This window comes from Macaca nemestrina, chromosome 18 (genome assembly GCF_043159975.1).
Source record: "Macaca nemestrina isolate mMacNem1 chromosome 18, mMacNem.hap1, whole genome shotgun sequence".
NCBI lineage: Eukaryota > Metazoa > Chordata > Mammalia > Primates > Cercopithecidae > Macaca > Macaca nemestrina.
Genome location: NC_092142.1, coordinates 28,466,088 through 28,488,081, shown reverse-complemented (window position 1 = coordinate 28,488,081; position 21,994 = coordinate 28,466,088). Strand labels below are relative to the sequence as shown.

Here is a 21,994-nt window from a genome sequence, read left to right as displayed (position 1 = left end):
CCCAGTGGTCCAGCTTCCTGCCCTTATGCAACTCTTGGCTTCGTTCAAACGGACCGCCTTTGCCAGCACCCAGTCAGAACGCTCGATCTTCGGCTGTTGTCCAATGAACGCGCGTAATGGGGAGGGGAAAAAAGAGAGTGTGAAGCCCAATCGCAGCGCCATTACACTTGAGGGCAAAGAGGTTAGGAAGCCGGCATGGCGCTCCGGTCAATAAAATCGATAGCTGGAAGCTGCCTGTGTTCCAGGCAAAGGCGGTGCGGTAGCAGCGCCGCCATTTTCCCCGAAGGCATCTTCCGGTGCCTTTCACCCAAGTTCGGGCAGGAGTTTCCTGAATAACAGCAAAAGGTTTCCGTTAGCCCTGCGGGCGGCCGATTCCAATTCCCTCCGGGCCTCCCTGGCCACGCTCAGCCCTGGTGCGGCGGGGGCTCCTCGATCCCAGGGGCCGCCAGCGCCCGAGGGCCGAGGCCTGGACGGGGAAGGCCGTGGCGCCGGCTCCTCGGGTCCCATGGCGCCGCCTTCGGCTCCGCTCCGGGCGCAGGGACCAGGAGAGGCCAGACCCAGTCGGAAAAGGGGCAGGAGGCCGAGGGCTCTGAAGTTCGTGGACGTGGCCGTGTACTTCTCCCCGGAGGAGTGGGGCTGCCTGCGGCCCGCGCAGAGGGCCCTGTACCGGGACGTGATGCGGGAGACCTACGGCCACCTGGGCGCGCTCGGTGAGGCCGGCCCCATCCGCTGCCGCGGGGCGCGAAGGGATGCAGGAGCCGGGGCGGGGGGAGGCAGGGAGGCCACGGTCCTGGCAGGCGACCAGGTTGTCAGGGTAGGTGGTCAGGGGCTTAGCGGGAGGTGCCGTCGGGGAGACATTACTCGGCGTGATCTAGAAACTGGCCTTCTGATTTGTTCTCCTTCCCCAGGGTGCGCAGGTCCCAAACCAGCCCTCATCTCCTGGTTGGAACGAAACACTGATGACTGGGAACCGGCTGCTCTAGATCCGCAGGAGTACCCTAGAGGGCTGACAGTCCAGAGAAGTGAGTGCTAAATAACCACGCAGAGCCTGCAGCCCTCCTATAACGTTCTACCTCTAACGGCTCCGTCCAGAGTTGTGGTTTGGCTAGGGGTGGGTGCCGCGTGTTTAGTGTATTCATCCTCCTAACCTCGGCGTCTTGTGTCTGGTGGTGTGGGTCCCGTCCACCACACAGAGATTCCCATGTCAGTCTGCAAGCTGCAGTTTTCCATTGTGTGAAGGAATCAGTGGGCTTCTTCGTCTTTTTTTTTTTTTTGTAGAGACATTGTCTTGCTATGTTGCCCAGTTTGGTCTTGAACTTCTGGCCTCAAGCGATCCTCCTGTCTTGGCCTCCCAAAATGCTGGGGTTACTGGCGTGAGCCATTGCAGCCAGCCAGAATCAGTGAGCTTTTAACGGTGCTCCCCTCTGCCTCCTTTCCAAGATCTCTGCCTCTAGCCACCTTTGAATTGGACCAAAGAGATCCTAAACTTCTCAGAGTTTTCTGGGTTTTGGTTGAAGGGAGCTCATGGGGAACAGCTGCCTGGGATGCAGGATCCTCTTTCTGCTCTTACAGCAGGATGACCCTTATCAGCGAAGGAGATACTGCAGTCTCCCCAGAATCCAACAAGGCTCTGCTTAACCCCATTCAGGTAGAAGGGTCCCAGATCCACCCATAGTAGAATATGCAGCTGTCTGGGCTGGAATTTCAGAGCCAGATTCTCCAAGACGAGGGATAGCTGTCTAAGATTCAGATCTGACCATCATATTACCTTGCTTAAAAATGTTCAGTTAATTTTTGCCAAGGTTGTCAAATGGCCATTGGTTATATCTGAGTCATTTGGGGAACTTGGTAAAAATGCAGGTTCCAGGACCCCGTCCCAGAGCTATTCATTCACTCGTGCGAATGTTTAGGAACTTGCAATTTTTTTTTTTTTTTTTTTGAGACGGAGTCTTGCTCTGTCGCCCAGGCTGGAGTGCAGTGGCCGGATCTCAGCTCACTGCAAGCTCCACCTCCCAGGTTTATGCCATTCTTCTGCCTCAGCCTCCCGAGTAGCTGGGACTACAGGCGCCCGCCACCTCGCCCGGCTAGTTTTTTTGTAGTTTTTTTTTTTTTTAGTAGAGACGGGGTTTCACCGTGTTAGCCAGGATAGTCTCGATCTCCTGACCTCGTGATCCGCCTGTCTCGGCCTCCCAAAGTGCTGGGATTACAGGCTTGAGCCACCGCGCCTGGCTGGAACTTGCAATTTTTTAATTAGCCTCATCTGATTCAGATGTGCATCTAGGTTTGAAAACCGGCGGGGCGCGGTGGCTCATGCCTGTAATCCCAGTACTTTGGGAGGCCAAGGCGGGTGGATCACTTGAGGTCCGGAGTTCAAGACCAGCCTGGCCAACATCGTGAAACCCCGTCTCTACTAAAAAATACAAAAATTAGCCGGGCGTGGTGGTGGGCGCCTGTAATCCCAGCTACTCAGGAGGCTGAGGCAGGGAGAATTGCTTGATCCCGGGAGGTGGAAGTTGCAGTGAGCCGAGATCACCCCACTGCACTCCAGCCTGGGTGACACAGCGAGACTCCATCTCGGGAAAAAAAAAAGAAAAGAAAACCACTGGGTAATTAGCTGGGCGTGGTGGCGGGCACCTGTAGTCCCAGCTACTTGGGAGGCTGAGGCAGGAGAATCACTTGAACCTGTAGGCAGAGGTTACAGTGAGCTGAGATCGCACCACTGCACTCCAGCCGGGGTGACAGAGCAAGACTGTATCTCAAAAAAAAAAAAAGAAAAAGAAAAGAAAACCACTGGGTAAAATACAGTCCAAGGTCCTTAACAATGCTATCAGCAATGGTTTTCAAAGCGTGGTCTCAGACTAGAAGCAGCATTCCTTGGGAACTTGTTAGAAATGCAAATTCTGGGACCCTACCCCAGACCTGCTGGATCCAAAACGGGCACTAGGGCCTGGCAGACTGTTTCAGTAAATCTTCCAAATGATTCTGATCACAGTGAAGTTTGAGAACCATTGGCTTAGAGGGCCTTTTGACCCAGTCACTGCTAGCTCATACCTTACAGGTTTCCATGTCTTGCCTTACACTCTTCATTTTTGTGAGACGGAGTCTTGCTCTGTCGCCCAGGCAGGAGTGCAGTGGCACGATCTCAGCTCACTGCAACCTCTGCCTCCCAGGTTCAAGCAATTCTCCTGTCTCAGCCTCCCGAGTAGCTGGGACTATAGGTACCCACCACCATGCCTGGCTAATTTTTAGTAGAGACAGGGTTTCTCCATGTTGGTCAGGCTGGTCTCAAACTCCTGACCTCAGGTGATCCGCCTACCTTGGCCTTCCAAAGTGCTGAGATTGCAGGTGTAAGCCGCTGTGCCCGGCCTGTCTTGCTTTATTACAGTTTGTGTCTAAGAAGATCTTAGGGCCTGTGCACACTGTACACTGAGCCTTGGGACTTACGTTTCTTTTCTTTTTTTTTTTTTGAGACGGAGTTTCGTTCTTCTACCCAGGCTGGAGTGCAGTGGCGTGATCTTCGCTGATTGCAACCTTTGCCTTCTAGTTTGAAGCAATTATCTTGCCTTGGTCTCCCGAGTAGCTGGGATTACAGACGCCTGCCACCATGCCGGGATAACTTTTGTATTTTTAGTAGAGATGGGGTTTCACCATGTTGGCCAGGCTGGTCTCGAACTCTTGACCTTGCAATCCACCCACCTTGGCCTCCCAAAGTGCTGGGATTATAGGCGTGAGCCGCCGCGCTTGGCCGGGACTTACATTTCTAACCCTGCATAATTTTAATTCTTTTTTATTTTTTGAGATGGAGTCTCGCTCTGTCGTGCAGGCTGGAGTGCAAAGGCAGGATCTCAGCTCACTGCAACCTCTGCCTCCCGGGATCAAGCAATTCTTCCACCTCAGCCTCCCGAGTAGCTGGGATTACAGGCACCCGCTATCGTGCCCAGCTAATTTTTGTATTTTTGTAGATACGGTGTTTCACCATGTTGGCCAGGCTGGTCTTGAACTCCTGACCTCAGGTGATCCACCTGCCTCGGCCTCCCAAAATGCAGGGATTACAGGCATGAGCCACCGCGCCCAGCCACATTTTTTAAAGAATCAGCTAAGTCAAATAAACCATGGCTCATCCACAATGGAATTCTGTGCAACTGTAAAATAGAAAAAAGATGTGCTGACATAAAATGATCTTCAGAATATATTAAGTGAAAAAATGAAGGCACAGTAAAGTGTGTATAAGGTGTGTATATGTTGTATTTTATATAAGAAAGTTGAGCTGGGCATGGTGGCTCATGCCTGTAATCCCAGCACTTTGGAAGATGGAGGTGGGCAGATAACCTGAGGTCAGGAATTTGAGACCAACCTGGCCAACATGGTGAAACCCCGTCTCTACTACAAATACAAAAAATTAGCCGGGCATAGTGGTGTGTGCCTGTAATCTCAGCTACTTGGGAGGCTGAGGCAGGGAGAATCGCTTGAACCTGGGAGGCGGAGGTTTCAGTGAGCTGAGATCATGCCATTGCACTTCAGCCTGGGTGACAGAACGTGACTCTGTCTCAAAAAAAAAATAAATAAATAAAAAGAAAAAGAAAGGTGGGGGAAGAGAACATATGCAGTAAAGCATGTGTATGCAATCTCTTATGAAAGAAAGATGGGGAAGATGACATTTGTATTGCATCAAAAAAATGGGAAGAAACTAATATGGTTTCTACAAGGTAGATGGGAAAAAGGTGGCAGCAAGACTTCTCTGTATTCCTTTATTAATATTTTGACTTTTTTGTTTTTTGAGATAGGGTCTTGCTCTGTTGCCCAGGCTGTAGTACACTGGTGCCATCATGGTTCACAGTAGCCTTGAACTCCTGGGCTCAAGTAATCCTCTACCTCAGCCTTCCAAGTATCTGGGGCTACAGGCAGGCATGCATGCCACCATGCCAGGCTAATATTTGTATTTTTTGTAGAGATGGGGTTTCACGATGTTGCCCAGGCTGATCTTGAACTCCTGGCTTCAAGTGACCCTCTTGGCCTTGGGCTCCCAAAGTGCTGGGATTACAGGCATGAGCTACCATGCCTGGTTGATATGTTGACTTTTGAATGATGTAAGCTTACCTCTTAAAAATCATTCCCTTTTCTTTTTTTTTTGAGTCGGAGTCTCGCTGTCTCACCTAGGCTGGAGTGCAGTGGCACGATCTCGGCTCACTGCAACCTCTACCTCCCCGGGTTCAAGCGATTCTCCTGCCTCAGACTCCTGGGTAGCTGGGATTACCGGTGCATGCCACCACGCCCGGCTAATTTTTGTATTTTTAGTAGAGATGGGGTTTCACCAGGTTGGTCAGGCTGCTCTCAGACTCCTGACCTTGTCATCTGCCCACCTCGGCCTCCCAAAGTGCTTGGATTACAAGTGTGATCCACCACGCCCGGCCTCAATTTTTAAAGTTAGCTTAATCTCCAAGAAATCTTCCTAGACGTCTCCAAGCTGGGTTAGAAGCTCCTGTAATGCACACCATATTTGCATGATAGTATGTCACACTTAGCTGTCTGTGGCACTAGGCATTGAGGCCAGGGGGTGAGTCTATTGGTCTTGTAACCTATAATGTAATTTACAACAGCAGGATCCCAGTATTTGTTAAATTAATTCTTCTGTATTCCTATAGAAAGCAGAACCAGAAAGAAGAATGGGGAAAAGGAAGTATTCCCGCCTAAGGAGGCACCCCGAAAGGGGAAGCGAGGCCGGAGGCCCAGTAAACCCCGACTGATTCCCAGGCAGACGTCTGGGGGCCCCATCTGCCCTGACTGCGGCTGTACCTTCCCTGATCATCAGGCCCTGGAGAGCCACAAGTGCGCCCAGAATCTAAAAAAGCCTTACCCTTGCCCAGACTGTGGGCGCCGCTTTTCCTATCCATCCCTGCTGGTCAGTCACCGGCGGGCACACTCCGGCGAGTGCCCCTATGTTTGTGACCAGTGTGGCAAACGTTTCTCCCAGCGCAAGAACCTCTCCCAGCACCAGGTCATCCATACAGGCGAGAAGCCCTACCACTGCCCTGACTGTGGTCGCTGTTTCCGGAGGAGCCGGTCCTTGGCCAATCACCGGACCACACACACAGGCGAAAAACCCCACCAGTGCCCTAGTTGCGGACGTCGCTTCGCCTACCCCTCCCTGCTAGCCATTCACCAGCGTACACACACGGGAGAGAAGCCCTACACCTGCCTCGAGTGCAACCGCCGCTTCCGCCAGCGCACCGCCCTCGTTATCCACCAGCGCATCCACACGGGCGAGAAGCCCTACCCGTGCCCGGACTGCGAGCGGCGCTTCTCCTCCTCCTCTCGCCTAGTCAGTCACCGGCGTGTGCACTCTGGGGAGCGTCCCTATGCCTGCGAGCACTGTGAGGCCCGCTTCTCCCAGCGCAGCACACTGCTCCAGCACCAGCTCTTGCACACGGGAGAGAAGCCCTACCCCTGCCCAGACTGTGGGCGTGCCTTCCGGCGGAGCGGCTCCCTGGCCATCCATCGCAGCACGCACACTGAGGAGAAACTGCACGCCTGCGACGACTGTGGCCGGCGCTTTGCCTACCCCTCACTGCTGGCCAGCCACCGGCGCGTGCACTCGGGCGAGCGGCCCTATGCCTGCGACCTTTGCTCCAAGCGCTTTGCTCAGTGGAGCCACCTGGCCCAGCACCAGCTGCTGCACACGGGGGAGAAGCCTTTCCCCTGCCTCGAGTGTGGCCGGTGCTTCCGCCAGAGGTGGTCTCTGGCTGTCCACAAGTGTAGCCCCAAGGCCCCAAACTGTAGCCCTAGATCTGCTCTCGGGGGCTCCAGTCAGAGGGGCAGTGCCCATTAGAAGGGGAAGGACTGCCTACGTTCATTTCATTTTATGGAAGGACCCAGAAAAGGGAAGGAGGAGCCCCAGGTCATACAGGGCAGAGTCAGAACTAAACCCAGGTCTCCTGCTGCACAGAGCTGAACTTTAGTATCTTGCACTGCACTGACTGCCTCCCTGTGCGTGTCTGGAACAGTCCCATTAGGAGAGGTGACATCATTTGGTTAAAGTTTTTCAAGCTACCCTATCCTTAAATAGTTTGTCTGGATATCAGGGCTAAAAGTTCTCCCCATCTGTTTTAGGGGCTGTCTGCTTTTCTAGTCTGTGCACACAGGGATTACCTGTCATCTTGCATGCAATCAGGAGAATCTCATTTATAGGTGCAGGACCTTCCCCTACTCTGCCTCTTCCTCCATACTAGGTTGGAAAAGTCTGGTTTAGCCCACTTTTTACAACACTCCTGCCAAGTGGTCTCTACCCCTTGCTTGAAAATCTCCCTTAACAGGGAGCTCACTACCTCACAAGGCAGGTCATTTCATTGTGGGATCTATAGAAAGTTAAGTACCACATTCTCATCTGTAAACCTTGCCTATGACATGTTTAATACTTCTACTTGGCAGCCCTTCAGATAATCACAACCAATTTGCCCCCAAATTTTCAGGTTAAGTAGCATGAATTTGGTCATTCCTTAAAGACAGGGTTTCAATTTCCACACATGATCTCTGCAAACAGGCTCTGGGTTTTCAGTGTCCTTTTTGAAGGGTCATGTAAAAATAAGGTAGCACCCACAGTGCCACTACACCTTCTGGGGCTGGACTTGTTTCAGCAGCTTTGGTTGCACTGAATTTGGGGGAGCTGCATGGTACCAGCAGTTTATTGGGATGCAGATATATAAATGCCCTAAACTTAAAAAAAAAAAAAAAAGCTAAGTCTTCATCTTGTGTTTGGAAAATTGGTTCAAGCTGCGTATGAGACATAAGCGCAGTCAGCTCTGGGAGAAGGTTGGTCTTAAGGAAAAGCAGGGACCTGTGGTTTAGGAAATGCAAATGGGACTGGCTTGTGCTCTACCTGGCAGACCTGGATTGGCTTCAGGCGGCCAGTGCCTGGAAAAGCCTGGAGAATTGGGCCATACTCGACCCGGATTCTCATCAGGCACAGATGAATCACAGGCACATAATCGGCACAGAACTTCCATGAGGCCTCAGTCAGCATTTTTTCACAAAATGAGGTGAGGCCATTCAAGGAGGCTAGAAAGAGGGAATTGAACCCAGAGAGAAAGAGTCTATAGTCATCAAGTTGTGTCCATGCCAGCCTCCCTCCAGAGAGGTGGCAGCAGTGTGTCTCAATCTGATCCACCTCCATGGCACCCGCCGGGTAGGTGCTTCATAAAGCTTTACCGCGTTAAATGTGAACAAGGCCTACCACTTTGCCTTGGGCAGCTGCACCAAATTAGAATTTCCAGATGTGACTCATATTCCAACAGCTGGAGTGGGTCATCCTTTACCCCTGTGGCGCCTTACTACAGCTCTCCTGATCTGGGCCCAAGCAGGGGAGCAGCTGGGGAACACAGCTTTATGTAATTACCTCTGTTCAATCTTTAGCAAGTTGCATTGTAACATTGTAACTATTTGTTTCTCCTTGGATGGTGAGCTGCCCCCAAGAAGGGGTCATATCAGATTGGGTCTCATTAAAATGTCTGATGAATGAATTCTGTTCCTCCTGGAATTACTTTTTACAAAATGTCAATCTAGTTCCTTGATTCAGTAGCAATTTTTGCTGTTCTGATGGGAGAGCCAGACTTTCAGACCAGGAGACCTGCCCTGCCCAGCAGAGCCCTGTTACCAGGTCTACCCAGCCCCCTGGTAGAGCCAGCTTTTTCCCCTATCCTTTGCCACCGGAATGCAAGGATTTCCTCAGCTAGGAATTGTATAACTTTCTTTGGGACTGGATGGTAATTCATAAAACTTGGGGCCAGGTGGAGTGGCTCACACCTGTAATCCCAGCACTTTGGGAGGCTGAGGCGGGCAGATCACCAGGTCAGGAGATCGAGACCATCCTGGCTAACACGGTGAAACCCCATCTCTACTAAAAATACAAAAAATTAGCTGGGCGTGGTAGCGGGTGCCTGTAGTCCCAGCTACTCAGGAGGCTGAGGCAGGAGAATAGCGTGAACCTGGGAGGTGGAGCCTGCAGTGAGCTGAGATCACGCCACTGCAGTCCAGCCTGGGTGACAGAGCAAGCTCCGTCTCAAAAAAAAACAAAAAACAAAACAAAACTTGGGAGCCACTGGTGGCTAACTTCCATTATGTGGTCTGCGGAAAGCAGAGATGGGAGACAACTTCCTAGGTTCCCTGAAGCACTTCAATCCACCCGAGCTGGGATCCTGGCTCTTTATTCAGTGAGAGATCCTAGCATCCTTCCAATAACTTCCCCTTTCTGCTTAAGGTGGTTTGAGTTTCTGTTGTTTGCAATCAAAAGAATGAACAAATACATAGCCTCAGTCTGGATTAATCTCCCATCAGCCTCCATGCCTAGATAGGAGCTGTGAAAAAAAACACTGCATTGCTGCTGACAGGGGCCACGATACCTTTCCTGACTTTCAACCTCAGTAGAACATTCAATATTACGTCTTCCAGACTAGGCACAGTGGTTCATACCTGTAATCCCAGCACTTTGGGAGGCCAAGGCGGGAGGACTGACCTGGGAGTTCGAGACCAGCCCGGGCAACATAGCAAGACTTAAAAAACAACAACAACAACAGGACAACATTATGTCTTCCATATATATATAGAATTAAAGTTAGATATAAACTAATAGTTTATATACAAATGTATAAATATAAATAAACATAAATACTGTGGTAGTCCAGAGCACGACCACCCTATAGGCAGTGTGCCCAGAGTAGCATTCCATATATTCTTTTTTTTTTTTTTGAGATGGAGTCTCGCTCTGTCTCCCAGGCTGGAATGCAGTGGCACAATCTCGGCTCACTACAACTTCCGCCTCCTGTGTTCAAGCGATTCTCCTGCCTCAGCCTCCCTGGTGGCTGGGACTACAGGTGTGTACCACCACGCCCGGCTAATTTTTTGTATTTTTAGTAGAGATAGGGTTTCACCGTGTTAGCCAGGATGGTCTCGATCTCCTGACCTCGTGATCCACCTGCCTTGGCCTCCCAAAGTGCTGGGATTACAGGCGTGAGCCACCGCTCCCTGCCCATTCCATATATTCTTAACCAGTAAATACCTCCTCTTTTACTAGGAAAATACAAGGGGTCAAATAGGAGCTTCTTTAACATTCCACTGCCTGCCATGACTCCAGATTTACTTCCGATCCATCTCGGCAAGTCCTGCATGTATAATGTTCAGCAACACAGCTGGGCCTGTGTTTCATCCCCTTCTGCCCCTTAGGGACTTTGCTCTATTATTCCTACTTTCTCCTCTCCTAGTTTTATGGTTTCAGATTCCCTTTCTTGTCCCAAAGACACTCCAGCCTATAAGCATGCTAAGATCTGCCTTTAAAACAATATAAAATAACTTTTCTCTCTATCCCTATTATTTTCAGCTAAATGCCTCGAAGCAGTAGCCTACATTCACGGAATCCACTTCTTTCTTTTCTTTCTTTTTTTGAGATGGAGCCTCACTCCGTCGCCCAGGCTGGAGTGCGGTGGCGCAATCTCGGCTCACTGCAGCCTCCTCCTCTCAGGTTCAAGCGATTCTGTGCCTCAGCCTTCTGAGTAGCTGAGACTACAGGTGTCCGCCACCACACCCAGCTAATTTTTGTATTTGTAGTAGAGATGGGGTTTCACCATGTTGGCCAGACTGGTCTCAAACTCCTGACCTCAAGGGATCTGCCCACCTCGGCTTCCCAAACTGCTGGGATTACAGGTGTGAGCCACTGCACCTGGCCTGAATCCATTTCTGTTTATTCTTTGGCCTAGTGCAATATTAATAGCCACTTGACTGAGCTTTTATGATGTGCCATGTACTGTGTTAAGCACTTTATATACATTTCTTTTTTTTTTTTTTTTTTTGAGACGAAGTCTCGCTCTGTCGCCCAGGCTGGAGTGCAGTGGCCGGATCTCAGCTCACTGCAAGCTCCGCCTCCTGGGTTCATGCCATTCTCCTGCCTCAGCCTCCCAAGTAGCTGGGACTACAGGCGCCCGCCACCTCGCCCGGCTAGTTTTTTGTATTTTTTTTAGTAGAGACAGGGTTTCACCATGTTAGCCAGGATGGTCTCAATCTCCTGACCTCGTGATCTGCCCGTCTCGGCCTCCCAAAGTGCTGGGATTACAGGCTTGAGCCACCGCGCCCGGCCTATATACATTTCAATTTAACATTTACAAGAACTCTATAAAGTAGGTATTAGGAGATATTCCTCCGTGTGTCTCCCTGCTGTGACTCCAAAGTGACCAGCGTGCCCACTCATATTTACTTCCAATCCATCTCGGCAAGTCCTGCCTTCACATCTTGCTGAGTTGGCAAAAATCACAAGTCCCTGCCTTCAACAAATTCTCAGACTTGATCCTATTCACATACCTAGAGTCTCCTGAATGAAGGGGAGGCTGGGTCCCCTTGATGAAGGACTGTTCTACACTGACAAAAACATGCTGTAAACCTTCTAGCATTTTCCAAGTGTACCTGCAGCCATTTAGCAAGCACATTAGATTGGAATGTATACACAGTGCTTAACTCAGTACATGGCATATCATGAAAGCTCAGTCACGTGTCTATTAATACTGCAGTGGGCCAAAAAATAAACAAGTGGGTTCAGTGAATGTAGACTACTGCTACTGTGGGCATCAGAGAAGGGGAAGTAACTAGAGTGTCCAGAGATTTGTGGACATTGGACCTAAACTAATTTTAATTCTAGGAGATTCAAAATGTAGTTTACCAGGTACAGTGGACTCATGGGACCAGGTTTGTGCAGGAATGGGTTAACTCAGGAGGTGTAGGTTGTTCAAACCCTGCACATTCCAAAGAAAGCTCATCTTCAGAATGGGCATTTGGTCTGCTCCTGGGAAATAACTTCTGAGCCTGTGGAATATTTTATTTGATTAGTGTTTTTGTATGCCAGAGGTCTTGGGCCATGCCATCATGCTGTACCAGTCTGAACAAATAAGTTTATCCTAAGTGTGATTTATAGTGAACCTTGTTTTTTGCTCTGGGGTCTGAGTAGTAGAGATCAGTAGTGTGGACATTCCAAGCTTATGTGACTGACCCCCAATAAAAACCCTGCACATGGCCGACGCAGTGGCTCACGCCTATAATCCCAGCACTTTGGGAGGCCGAGGTGGGTGGATCACCTGAGGTCAGGAGTTTGAGACCAGCCTGGCCAACATGGTGAAACCCCGTCTCTACTAAAAATACAAAATTAGCCAGGTGGTGGCACACACCTGTAATTCCAGCTACTTGGGAGGCTGAGGCAGGAGAATCGCTTGAATCTGGGAGGCGGAGGTTGCAGTAAGCTGAGATCACGCCATTGCACTCCAGCCTGGGTGACAAAAGTAAGACTCTATCTAAAAAAACAAACAAAATAAAACCTGCACCCTAAAGTTTGCGTGAACTTCTCTGTTTGGGAACAACCAGCACCTGTTGTCAGAAATCATTGCAGGAAGGAAAAAGGACATCCCCGTGATGCCTCACTGGGAGTAGACGCCTGAAAGTTTGTGCCTGGTTGCATCTGGATTTTGTCCCATGTACCTTATCCCTTTGATGATTTTAATCTGTATCCTTTTGCTTTAATAAACCATAAATGCAAGTATAACCAATAAATAAAAATAAATAAGCAAAGCCCTTGCCACTCATTACCCAGAACATTTCTCAGGACAGTGTTTGCAGCAAGCCAACCTTGAGGGAGAGGTAATGTCTGCTTCCAGGGCAAAGAGCAGCTTCCTCACTGCTTACTATAAAACAGCAGATGGGGCCGGGCGCGGTGGCTCAAGCCTGTAATCCCAGCACTTTGGGAGGCCAAGACGGGCGGATCACGAGGTCGGGAGATCGAGACCATCCTGGCTAATACGGTGAAACCCCGTCTCTACTAAAAAAATACAAACTAGCCGGGCGAGGTGGTGGGCGCCTGTAGTCCCAGCTACTTGGGAGGCTGAGGCAGGAGAATGGCGTGAACCCGGGAGGCGGAGCTTGCAGTGAGCTGAGATCCGGCCACTGCACTCCAGCCTGGGCGACAGAGCGAGACTCCGTCTCAAAAAAAAAAAAAAAAAAAACAGCAGATGGGGCCGGGCGCGGTGGCTCAAGCCTGTAATCCCAGCACTTTGGGAGGCTGAGACGGGCGGATCACAAGGTCAGGAGATCGAGACCATCCTGGCTAACCCGGTGAAACCCCGTCTCTACTAAAAAATACAAAAAACTAGCTGGGCGAGGTGGCGGGCGCCTGTGGTCCCAGCTACTCCGGAGGCTGAGGCAGGAGAATGGCGTGAACCCGGGAGGCGGAGCTTGCAGTGAGCTGAGATCCGGCCACTGCACTCCAGCCTGGGTGACAGAGCGAGACTGTCTCAAAAAAAAAAAAAAAACAACAGCAGATGGCTGGGCATGGTGGCTCACACCTGTAATCCCAGAATTTTGGGAGGCCAAGGCAGGAGAATTGCTTGAGGCCAGGAGTTTGAGACTACCCTGGCCAACATAGCAAGAACCCATGTTATTGATTGATTGATTGATTGATTGAAGGAGTATCACTCGTCGCTCAGGCTGGAGTGCAGTGGCGCGATCTTGGCTCACTGCAACCTCCACCTCCTGGGTTTTCAAGCAACTTTCCTGCCTCAGCCTCCCAAGTAGCTGGGATTATAGTCACTGCCACCATGCCCAGCTAATTTTTGTATTTTTGTAGAGACGGGGTTTCACTATGTTGGTCATGCTGGTCTCGAACTCCTGATCTCAGGTGATCTGCCCACCTTGGCCTCCCAAAGTGCTGGGATTACAAGCGTGAACCACTGCTCCCAGCCCCACCCCATCTTTATTTATTTATTTATTTTTTTTTTGAGGCGGAGTCTCGCTCTGTCGCCCAGGCTGGAGTGGCGCGATCTCGGCTGCAGTGGCGCGATCTCGGCTCACTGCAAGCTCCGCCTCCCGGGTTCACGCCATTCTCCTGCCTCAGCCTCCCGAGTAGCTGGGACTACAGGCGCCGCCACCACGCCCGGCTAATTTTTTTGTATTTTTAGTGGAGACGGGGTTTCATTGTGTTAGCCAGGATGGTCTCGATCTCCTGACCTCGTGATCCGCCCGTCTCGGCCTCCCAAAGTGCTGGGATTACAGGCTTGAGCCACCGCGCCCAGCCAACCCCATCTTTAAAAAGGAAAAAAACAGCAGGAGCTTCTTGTTCCTCCCCTTTGATGCAACTCACTATGTGTCTAGCATCTATCTGGGTACATCTCACGTTGCCCCTGCAGGGGGCAGAAAGGAACCAATGCAGGCATGCTCATGCTGCCTGTTGTGCCCTGAACAGTAAGGTCTTTTGTCTCTGTTTTCTGACAGCATCCATGAACAGACCCATTTATTAACCTATAAGTAGGGCAGCCTCAAATTCCAGATCTGACAGTATGTATTGTTTTCCTTGACCAGATGAGGAAACAGGCACAGTGACATTAAATAGCTTGTCGACTGGGCACAGGGGTGCAGGCCTATAATCCCAGCACTTTGGGAGGCCGAGGTGGGTGGATCACCTGAGGTCAGGAGTTCGAGACCGGTCTGATCAACATAGTGAAATCCCATCTCTACTAAATGCAAAAAATTAGCTGGGCATGGTGGCACATACCTGTAATCTCAACTACTTGGGAGGCTGAGGCAGGAGAATTGCTTGAACCCGGGTGGCAGAGGTTGCAATGAGCTGAGATTGTGCCATTGCACTCCAGCCTGGGCAACAAGAGCGAAACTCCGTCTCAAAAAATTAAAAAAAAAAATAAATAAATAACTTGTCCAGGATCACATATCTGGATGATTGTAAAGTCAGCTGCTATGCAATGTTTTATTCTAAGACTGTCCTTTAAGATAACTGATGACCTACTTAACAAATCAGTGCTTCAGTTTTTATCTTATATACCTGAGTTTTCCTACTTAAACTCTCTTCTAACTTAGCTTTCATGCCCCACATTCTTCTAGTCTTCCTGGTGCCTCTTGTGGCTTCTGCTAGTGTGTACATGTGAGAATTCCTTCCCAGCAAGAATGAGTTTCTCTGTGGCCCAGGCTGGAATGCGGTCATGCGATCATGGCTCACGGCAGCCTCGACTTCCCTGAGCTCAAGTGATCCACCCACTTCAGCCTCTTGAGTAGTTGGGACCACAGGCATGCGCCACTACACCCAGCTAATTTTTTTGTATTCTTTGTAGAGATGAGGCTTCTCCACGTTGCCCAGGCTGGTCTTGAACTCCTGGGCTCAAGCCCTTTAATCCTCCTGCCTTGGCTTCCTAGAGTGCTGGGATTACAGGTGTGGGCCACCTCGCCTGGCCTTATGTTTTTTCCAAATCCCAAGAATAATCAGTAAAGAAATTGGGAAAATGCAGAAAAGTGATAATTATTTATCATTTGTTTGTTTATTCATGTATTTATTTATTTTTGAGATAGAGTCTCACTCTGTCACTCAGACTGGAGTGCAATGGCAAGATCTCAGCTCACTGCAATCTCTGTCCCCTGGGTTCAAGCAATTCTCCTGCCTCAGCCTCCCAAGTAGCTAGGATTACAGGCGTGCGCCACCATGCCCAGCTGATTTTTTTTTTTTTTTTTGTATTTTTAGTAGAGATGGGGTTTCGCCATGTTGGCCAGGCTGGTCTTGAACTCCTAATCTCAGGTGATTCACCTGCCTCAGCCTCCCAGAGTGCTGGGATTACAGGCATGAGTCACCACACCCAGCTCATCTGTATATCTTCTTTGGAGAAATGTCTATATAAGTCCTTTGCCTGCTTTTATCTTTTTTTTTTTTAATTCTTTTTTTTTTTTTTTTTTTTGAGCGGAGTCTTGCTCTGTCACCCAGGCTGGAGTGCAGTGGCGCCGTTTCGGCTCACTGCAACCTCCGCCTCCCAGGCTCAAGTGATTTTCTTGCCTCAGCCTCCTGAGTAGCTGGGATTACAGGTCCGTGCCACAGTGCCTGGCTAATTTTTGTATTTTTAACAGAAATGGAGTTTCACCATCTCTGTTGGTTAGGCTGGTCTTGAATTCCTGGCCTCAAGTGATCTGCCCATCTTGGCCTCCCAAAGTGCTGGGATTACAGTGTGAGCCACCGCGCCCAGCCTCTTTGCCTGCTTTTAAATTGGGATTTTTATTTTTTAGTGGTTGTTGAGTTACAGGAGTTCTTTATAAATTCTGAATATTAATCCCTTATTAGACACATGATTTACAAATATTTCCTCCCATTCTGTGGGTGTCTTTTCATTCTCAATAGTGGTTTTTTTTGTTTGTTTGTTTGTTTTATCTTTTGAGATGGAGTCTCACTCTGTTGCCCAGGCTGGAGTGCAGTGGTGCGATCTCGGCTCACTACAACCTCCACTTCCTGGGTTCAAGCGATTCTCGGGCCCTAGCCTCCAGAGTAGCTGGGATTACAGGCATAAGTTACCATGCCCAGCTGATTTCTGTATTTTAGTAGAGATGGGGTTTCACCATGTTGGCCAGGTTGGTCTCAAACTCCCGACCTTAGGTGATCCGCCCGCCTCAGCCTCCCAAAGTGCTAGGAGTACAGGTGTGAGCCACTGCGCCTGGCCACAATCCATTTTAAAAGTTTTGAAAGATACAATAAAGTTAAAGGACTTTTACAGAGAACACACATATACTCACCACCTATATTCTACAATTAACATTTAGTATATCTGGCCGGGCGCGGTGGCTCAAGCCTGTAATCCCAGCACTTTGGGAGGCCGAGGCGGGCGGATCACGAGGTCAGGAGATCGAGACCATCCTGGCTAACACGGTGAAACCCCGTCTCTACTAAAAATACAAAAAACTAGCCGGGCGCGGTGGCTGGCGCCTGTAGTCCCAGCTACTCGGGAGGCTGAGGCAGGAGAATGGCGTAAACCCGGGAGGCGGAGCTTGCAGTGAGCTGAGATCCGGCCACTGCACTCCAGCCTGGGTGACAGAGCAAGACTCCGTCTCAAAAAAAAAAAAAAAAAAACAACAACAACAACAACAACAAAAAACATTTAGTATATTTGCTTTATCATGTAACTATCAGTTTCTCTACCAGTATACTTTGTTTCTGGGTGCACGTAAAAAAAATTGCTGAAATCAGTACACTTCACCTGTAAACATTTCAACATGCATGTTATTAATTAAAGCTCCACGTTTATTTTACATGTTTTTTGAGTTAAAAGTACATAAAATGCACAAACTTTAAGTGTATATTTGCTGAATGTTGACAAAGATGTATACATCTGTAACTCAAACCCCTATCAAAATATATAACATTACCATCATCCCAGAAAGTTCACTCATGTGGCTGGGTGCAGTGGCTCACGCCTGTTATCCCAGCACTTTGGGAGGCCGAGGTGGGCGGATCACGAAGTCAGGAGTTCGAGACCATCCTGGCCAATATGGTGAAACGCCATCTCTACTAAAAATACAAAAATTAGCTGGGCATGGTGGTACATACCTGTAATCCCAGCTACTTGGGAGGCTGAGGCAGAAGAATCACTTGAATCAGGGAGTCGGAGATTGCAGTGAGCCAAGATCGTGCCACTGTACTCCAGCCTGGCGACAGAGTAAGATTCTGTCTCAAAAAATAAAAAAAAAGAAAGAAAAGAAAGAAAATTGCCTCATGCTCCTTCCTAGTCAATTCCCATCCCCGCTCCACCAGAGACAACTACTATTCTAATTAGTGTTTCTTGTTATAAAACTTCATATTATTGGAATCATACAGTGTGTATTTTTTTTGTCTAAAGCTTCTTTTATTCAGCATAATGTCTTTGAGTCCTGCTTCTTTTTAGACTTTCTTGAGTTCAGAGCTGGGAGACTGCTCCTACATCAATAGAGTAGTTGACAAAGCTCAGAAATAGCTCCTCAACAATGTTACCTGTGTTCATTTGTTACTGTAAGAAATTACTACAAACTGGTGGCTGAAAACAACACAAATTTATCATCTTATAGTTCTTCAGGTCTAAAGTCTGAAAATAGGTCTTATGGGACAATCAAGGTGTTGGCAGGGCTACATTCCCTCTCTAGAGCTCTAGGGAGAATCTGTTTCTTGCCTTTTCCAGCTTCTAGAGGCTGCCTACATTCCTTGGCTAGTGGCCCCTCTCCAGCAACTGCATCACTCCCACCTCTGCTTTTGTTGTCACATCTCCTTCTTGGACCTTGACCTTCTTGCCTCCCTTTTATAAGGACCATTGTGATTACACTAGACTCAACAGGATAGTGTTCTTAACTCAAAATCCTTAGTTTAATCACATCTGCAAAGTCCTATTTGCTAATATAAGGTAACACAATCACAGGTTTTGCAGATTAGGACATGAAATATTTGGGGTCCATTATTCTTAATTCATACATAATAACTGTACATAAATATGGGGTATATGGTGATGTTTCTATACATACGATGTGTACTGGTCAAATTGGGGCATCCATCATCTAAAACATTTATCATTCTTTGTGTTAGGAACATTCAATATCTTCTCTTCTAGTTATCTGAAAATATATAGTGTATTATTGTTAACTATAGTCATTCTACAGTGTTGTAAAACTCTAGAACGTATTCCTCCAATATAGCTAATAATTTTGTGTCCATTAACAAATTTTTCCCTATCCCACCCTTGCCCCTACCCTTCCCTTTCTAGCCTCTGGTAATATTTGTTCTGCCTTTTTTTTTTTTTTTTTTTTTTTTTTTGAGATGGAGTTTTGCTCTTTGTCCCTGGCTGGAGTGAACTGGCACAATCTCGGCTCACTGCAATCTCCAACACCTGGGTTCAGGCGATTCTTGTGCCTCAGCCGGCTGAGTAGCTGGAATTACAGGCATGTGCCACCACGCCTGGCTAATTTTTGTATTTTTAGTAGAGACAGGGTTTCACCATGTTGGCCAGGCTGGTCTCGAATTCCTGACCTCAGGTGATCCACCCACCTCAGCCTCCCAAAGTGCTAGGATTACAGGCATTAGCCACCACACCAGGCCTTCACTAACTTTTGACTCCCCAAAACTTAACTACTAATAGTCTACTGTTTACTGGAAGCCTTACCAATAACATCAATAGTGAATTAAAACATATTTTGGGGTTGGGTACCATGGCGCATGCCTGTAATCCCAGCTAAGGCTGAGGCAGGAGGATTGCTTGAGCTTGGGAGGTGGAGGTTGCAGTGAGCCGAGATCTCACCACTGCACTCCAGCCTGGATGACAGAGTCAGATCCTGTTCTGAAAAAAAACAAAAAAATCAGATAGTAAATATTTAAATATATATATATATATATATATTTTGGGGCCCATACCTGTAATCCCAGCACTTTGGGAGGCTGAGGTAAGAGGATTTCTTGAGCTCAGGACTTCAAGACCAGCCTGGAAAACAAGGTGAAACCCCGTTTCTACAAAAAATTAAACAATTAGCCAAGCATGGTGGCGTGTACCTGTATTCCCAGCTATTTGGGAGGTTAATGTAGGAGGAAGGCTTGAGTTCAGGAGGTGGAGGTTGCCAAGATGGTAGCCACTGCACTCCAGCCTGGGCGACAGAGCCAGACCCTGTCTCAAAAAGAAAAAAACAAAAACATATTTTGTATGTCATATACATCATATACTGTACTCTTTCCCCCTCCTCCCCCTGCTTTTTTTTTAGAGATGGGTCTTGCTCTGTCACGAAGGTTGGAGTGCAGTGACGTGACCATAGCTCAACTGCAGCCTGAAACTCAGCTCAAGGGATCTTCCTGCCTCAGCCTCCTGAGTAGCCAGGACTACAGGCGCATGCCACCACGCCTGGCTTATATAGTGTATTCTCATCATAAAGTAAGCTAGAGAAAAGAAAATGTTACTAAGAAAATCATAAGAGAAAATATATTTACTATTCATTAAGTGGAAATGGATCATCATAAAATTCTTCATCATCACCTTCACGTTGAGCAGGCTGAGGAGGAAGAGGAGGAAGGGTTGGTCTTGCTGTTTCAAGGGTGGCAGAGGCAGAGGAGGTGGAGAAGGGGGAAGGGGAGCAGAAGAGGCAGGCACACTGGTACAACTTTATGGAAATACATCATAGTTTCTGTCTGATTTTTTTGCTGCTTTTTCATTTCTCTAGACATTTCTATACAGTACCGATCCTTCTTCTACTGTTTACTTTAGTTTCAGTGCCCATATCATAGAAGGCTGTAAGTCATAAAAGAAGTCAAAAGCAGTCTTAAATGACGGAAACCCTCCTGCCAGATTGTCTAATGTCCATTTGTTTTCTGGCACTGCCCCTTTTCCATCTTCCTCATCATCTGACACTGGTTCAGAAGCACTCATCTCTACCAAGTTGTATTCTAATTCCTCTGGTATGGTGTCTGTTACCTCTTCAATTTCTCCAAAATCCATGTCTTGAAACCCTTCACCCTCTGCCTTTTTTTTTTTTTTCCATATCCACAGTCTCTTTCGTGATTTCCTTGATTGACTCTTGTCATAATTTCCTATGAAGTAATGCATAATATCTGGGTATAGTTTTCTCTAGTAGTCACACTATTGGATATAGTTTTCTCCTGTAGGAATTTGTTTCAGGTTTAATGGCTTTCACAGCTTTTTCTATAACAATGATGGTGTCTTCAATGGTGTAATCCTTCCAGACTTTCATGATGGGGTTCTTTTCCGTAGGGTTGACCATCCTTTCCATAGAGCACCATGTGCAATGAGTCTTAAAGATCTTTATGACAACCTGATCTATAGGCTGAATTGGAAGTGTTGTGTTTGGGGGTAAGTAGGCCACTTCAACACCAAAGGTGTTGAACTCATGGGGTTCTGAGTGGCCAAGGGCATTGTCCAACATCAAAATAACTTTAAAAGGCCGTCCTGGCTGGGCACAGTGGCTCACACCTGTAATCCCAGCACTTAGGGAGGCTGAGAAGGGTGGATCACCTGAGGTCAGGAGTTCAAGACCAGCCTGGCCAACATGGTGAAACCCTGTCTCTACTAAAAGTACAAAAATTAGCTGGGCATGGTGGCGTGCGCCTGTAATCCCCGCTACTCGGGAGGCTGAGGCAGGAGAATTGATTGAACCCAGGAGGTGAAGGCTGCGGTGAACCAAGATTGTGCTGTTGCACTCTAGCCTGGGCAACAAGAGCGAAACTCCACCTGAAAAGAAAAAAAAAAAGCTTCCAGATAGGTGAACATGTGAAGGTTCCTGGAGGGGTAGCATGCATACCCAAGGAGGGCGTGGAATCTCTGCTCCGCTTCCCCCATATCTCACCCACAACATCTCTTCATCTGTGTCCTTTGTGATATCCTTATAATAAACCAGCAAATGAAACGCAACCAGAGTTTGATAAAATTTGTCCAAATTGGGCAGAGTTGAAGTGACATGCCAGTGGCTTGTGCATCTCACCATCTGAGGGACCCCACCTGATAATGGTGTTGTGAGGAGCACAACAACTAGACTCTCTAGCTGCAGGCAGTGGATGCCTGGGAAGGAAGATCTGTGGCTGCAGACAGAAATCTACTGGCTCTAACCTGCCAGTCGTGGTCTGTATTTCCTTGTGCCTTCATTTCCCTTTAATCAAATAGGATGGTGGGCCGGGTGCAGTGGTTCACGCCTGTAATCCCAGCACTTTGGGAGGCCGAGGCAGGCAGATCACCTGAGGTCAGGAGTTCGAGACCAACATCATTACCTCAGTTTCAACACAGTTGTCCTTGGTCCTCATGTCACTGCTTTTGGTGCTGCCTGTTGTGGAAGCAGTAGAAGCCAGTGATGCAATCGCCCTTTTGTTAGGTGTGGTTCTCAGCATTACAGGCATTTGTGCCTGCTTGCAGGTATATGCACGAAAAAGAAATGGACGAATGTGATTTTGAAAGGCCTACTGAGTCAAACTTCACCTTGAAAACCTTTGTGCTATAGAGGCTAAACTTGAGCTCTGGTGTGTGAAAGGTTCCAAGGATCAGTAAATAAGGGAGTTTCACATTTTTCATTGTTTCCATGAAATGGGAACAAACATACATTTACAAATGGAAAAAAAAAATGTTTTCTTTACAACAAATAATGCACAGAAAAATGCAGCCTATAATTTGCTAGTTAGAAAGGAGGTCAAAGAAGTAAAATG

The 21,994-nt window shown here is 48.2% G+C and overlaps 2 protein-coding genes across 2 annotated transcripts; both read left to right on the top strand.

The window, feature by feature from the left end:
• The first annotated feature begins 126 nt into the window (after positions 1 to 126).
• Positions 127 to 8,513, top strand: LOC105482920 (zinc finger protein 689). Its single transcript, XM_011743393.3, has 3 exons — positions 127 to 710; positions 909 to 1,022; positions 5,643 to 8,513. Exons 1-3 carry the CDS (start codon positions 506 to 508, stop codon positions 6,824 to 6,826), a joined length of 1,503 nt encoding a protein of 500 aa, XP_011741695.1. The 5' UTR covers positions 127 to 505; the 3' UTR covers positions 6,827 to 8,513.
• On the top strand, positions 7,774 to 21,840 carry LOC112426908 (small integral membrane protein 30-like). The gene is made up of 2 exons (XM_071083688.1): positions 7,774 to 7,806; positions 21,543 to 21,840. The coding sequence occupies exons 1-2, from the start codon at positions 7,774 to 7,776 to the stop codon at positions 21,738 to 21,740; spliced, it is 231 nt and encodes a 76-aa protein (XP_070939789.1). The 3' UTR covers positions 21,741 to 21,840.
• The last annotated feature ends 154 nt before the right edge of the window (positions 21,841 to 21,994 follow it).

Bases quoted from the DNA above. Each gene is read 5' to 3' on its own strand.
- LOC105482920 (XM_011743393.3), top strand. From the start codon at position 506: ATGGCGCCGCCTTCGGCTCCGCTCCGGGCGCAGGGACCAGGAGAGGCC. The intron at 711-908 runs GTGAGGCCGGCC...CTCCTTCCCCAG, and splicing joins CGGCCACCTGGGCGCGCTCG to GGTGCGCAGGTCCCAAACCA. The intron at 1,023-5,642 runs GTGAGTGCTAAA...GTATTCCTATAG, and splicing joins AGGGCTGACAGTCCAGAGAA to AAAGCAGAACCAGAAAGAAG.
- LOC112426908 (XM_071083688.1), top strand. From the start codon at position 7,774: ATGAGACATAAGCGCAGTCAGCTCTGGGAGAAG. The intron at 7,807-21,542 runs GTTGGTCTTAAG...ACCTGAGGTCAG, and splicing joins GCAGTCAGCTCTGGGAGAAG to GAGTTCGAGACCAACATCAT.